Source organism: Phaethon lepturus, unplaced genomic scaffold (assembly GCF_000687285.1).
Source record: "Phaethon lepturus isolate BGI_N335 unplaced genomic scaffold, ASM68728v1 scaffold31793, whole genome shotgun sequence".
NCBI lineage: Eukaryota > Metazoa > Chordata > Aves > Phaethontiformes > Phaethontidae > Phaethon > Phaethon lepturus.
The window spans coordinates 3396-6459 of record NW_010528875.1 but is presented as its reverse complement, the minus strand read 5'-3'; the positions used below and the strand labels follow the sequence as shown (position 1 = coordinate 6459).

Sequence of the window (3064 nt, the reverse complement as noted above, 5' to 3'; positions counted from 1 at the left end):
CGCCCCCCCCCCCCCCCCCCAACTTTTACCTGCTTTCCTCACCTGACCTGGTGTCAAACTTACCTACTGTGGCACTGGTTTGAGAAGAGGCCCGAGGGGAAACATGTCTGTTCTACAGGGCGCTGGCTTTTGGCTCTGGTATAGGTTCTGGGGAGAAGTGTGAAGGACCTGTGTGGGGTGGTGTTCACCCACCTCTTCAAGAGACTAATGTTCAGGTGAAAATCTGCAGGGCAGAAGTGTACGAGGCACAGGCACTTGTCGCTACTGGAAAGGGAGGAAACGGTTTGTGTACAACAGAAGGAAACTGTAAATTGCAGTACACAAAAGCATAAGATGACAGCTTTTGCTTTCAGATTTTTTTTTAATTTGTGCCTTATCCTCCTTCACAGGAACTTGAGATGCAAGCTCGGGCACACGGACTGTCCCTTGTTCCATCTACAGGCCTTTGTTCCCCTGATATGGTCAACAGGGTCATCAAACAAGAGCCTGTGCTGGACAACTGCAACCAAGACATCATGCCGCACCACACAGACCTGTCTTGCACTACCACCCTCGATCTCACTGACGGTACCATCACCTTCAGTGACAACCTTGGAAACGTGACTGAACCAGCTGGCACTTACAGTGTTCCTGCAAAAATGGGATCTAAACTGGAAGATATCTTGATGGACGATACCCTCTCCCCTGTCGGAGTAACTGACCCGCTACTTTCCTCTGTGTCTCCTGGAGCATCGAAGACGAGTAGCAGGCGGAGCAGTGTGAGCATGGAGGACACCGATCATGCTTGTTAGCATATACTTGGCACACCTTTCATAAACTGCGTTGTTTCTTGATCAGTAGATTAAATAATTTACCTTTTGTAGAATTTTTTGATTTTTTTTTTCCTTGTGCTTCATCAGTAGCCCAGTGTGTGTGCGTGTGTGTATATATTATATATATAGGAATTTTTTTTTAGAATTTTTGTGAAGAAACTTGTATATTCTATTTTAAAACTACCAACACCTCCAAAATATTGTACAGCATATGTACAGTATCTGTGAACTGGATTCGCCAAGAACTTTCAACTGGTCAAATCTACTCAAAGCAATAGAATTACAAATGAAGAGTCTGTTTCTACTGGGGGGGTGGGGGGAATCGTAGAATTGTACGTGCAACCTATTTACTTGGAAACAAAATGTAAAGTTAAAGAATGTAAAGAAGCCAAAAAACAAGTCCCATTTGTAATTGTATTAATTGAATAGTGCTGCCTTAAAGATACAGTGTCCCTCAAGTGTCGGTCTTTACATGACAAGTGTTTAGGGAAGAGTACCCACCCTACTCCACTCAGAATACAAACAACAACAAGAAGTGTTAAGACATCCTGATTCTGTTGATTGTGATATAAAACGCTATTGCTGAAAATTGCAGGGAGATGCGAGTCTCTTTCTCAGAGTGCCATTTAATTTCACTCTGAGCTGATGTGGGTTTTCCTTTTGATCATGGTTCGAGTTTTTCTCTTAGATTTTTATTTTGTTTTGTACCACTCACTGATGACTTGCCAACCGTAAACAAGCAGGAGCACTGTAAGTTGGTAGATGCTCTTTGGACAAAAGAAATTGATGTGTTTTATCAGCTGGGCACATAATGTTGTACATATCTAATTGGCTTTATTTTTTTTTTTAAATTGCATTGTACAGTTTATTTTGATTTGCATGGATTCCTTAGTTATCCTCAACTTTTTGTTTTAAATATATTTGTATTTCATTTGTAAGATTTTTGCCTCTTAATATATCGCAACAATTTTTTGACATTTTTAAAACTCATTGGAAGTTTTCTGCATTCTTTATAAACACTTGAAAGGAAGCTTTTATGCAGGGTTCTGTGTTTTAAGAGAGATTTTGAGAATATTTTGTATATTACAGTCTCACTTTGAAAATGTTTTTAAACACATTTAAGGTAGAGTACAAATTTAGATTAGGTAATAAAACAACTCTGTAGAGAAACTGAACTTACATATTTATTTTTAGTGATACAGAAAAAAGTAGTAATATGCTTGGAAACATACCTATGTAGTTAATATACCCGTTATAGTAATTTGTGTTTTATTTCAGCACTGGGGCTGACATAAGAAAAAAACAAACAAACAAAAAAAAGAGTAAATTACTGTATCTGCAAATAACTGTTACTTGATACCAACGTTATTAATTTTTAACATGCAACAATGTTGTAAAAGTAGTTCGGTGCATTATCTACTCAAGTGTAGTCCTATGCAATAACGGTAGTTACACTCGTATTGTATCAAGCCTAGGTGTTCTACAGAGGTGACACGCGGTGTTACGGGCTAGACGGATTGAATGGATTTCTCAGTAGCAGCCTACAGCTGACCCGCGAGCGGCAGGCAAACGTATCTCGTTCAGAATGAAGTGCCTTAAACTCTAGTTGTAGTCTTCCTCGGCTAGCACTGACTGAAGTGTGGTGTAGGAGAGAGCTTTAGGGTGGTGGCTTGTAGGATGTTGGAGTGTAGCATGGTGCCTACGTATAGAAACAAGAGCTTCCCGTTCTCCTTTGTGCTACACTGGAAATTCCATAGGATAAATGAAATGGTTAGTGACTTGAGTGCCAGTTTGGCAGGCTTTAATAAGGAAGCCTTGGTTGCAGCAGTTAGTGTTCAGAGATCAAATGTGAATTGGGTAGCGATGGGACAGCCGGGGACAGCGTCAGGAGTTCCCATAGCCTGCGGCGCGGCTCGCTGAGCTTTCACCCAAACGTTTCCCCATGGAAGGGTTCTGGAGGTGTCCCCTGCCTGGCACCGCTCCTCCCGGCGGCGAGGGGCCTGGGGCTCGGCGGGGACGCAGCTTGCTGATACGGTACTCTGGGGTCTACGTTCGTGTCGCTCTGTCTGTGGCTGTTGCTGGCTGCGTCCGGCGATCTCTCTTTCCGCTGGAGGAGCGAGCTATGTGTTAGCATTGATGCAGCCACCAGGTTGTGGCTTTTCTTTTTTCCTTTTTTATTTTTTGAAGGAGGAGCTGGAGTTAAGATTGTAATGATGCCTCTCCCCCCAACCCTCCCACCCCAGACAGCTTTT

General features: G+C 42.4%; 1 protein-coding gene across 1 annotated transcript in view; it reads left to right on the top strand.

The window, feature by feature from the left end:
• LOC104618245 (microphthalmia-associated transcription factor-like) overlaps window positions 1-2562 on the top strand; it is a 5050-nt gene extending 2488 nt beyond the window's left edge. The window contains exon 2 of the mRNA XM_010283790.1: window positions 390-2562. Coding sequence (XP_010282092.1) covers window positions 390-791 — 402 coding nt within the window. The 3' untranslated portion in view covers window positions 792-2562. The remainder of the gene's footprint in view (window positions 1-389) is intronic.
• The last annotated feature ends 502 nt before the right edge of the window (window positions 2563-3064 follow it).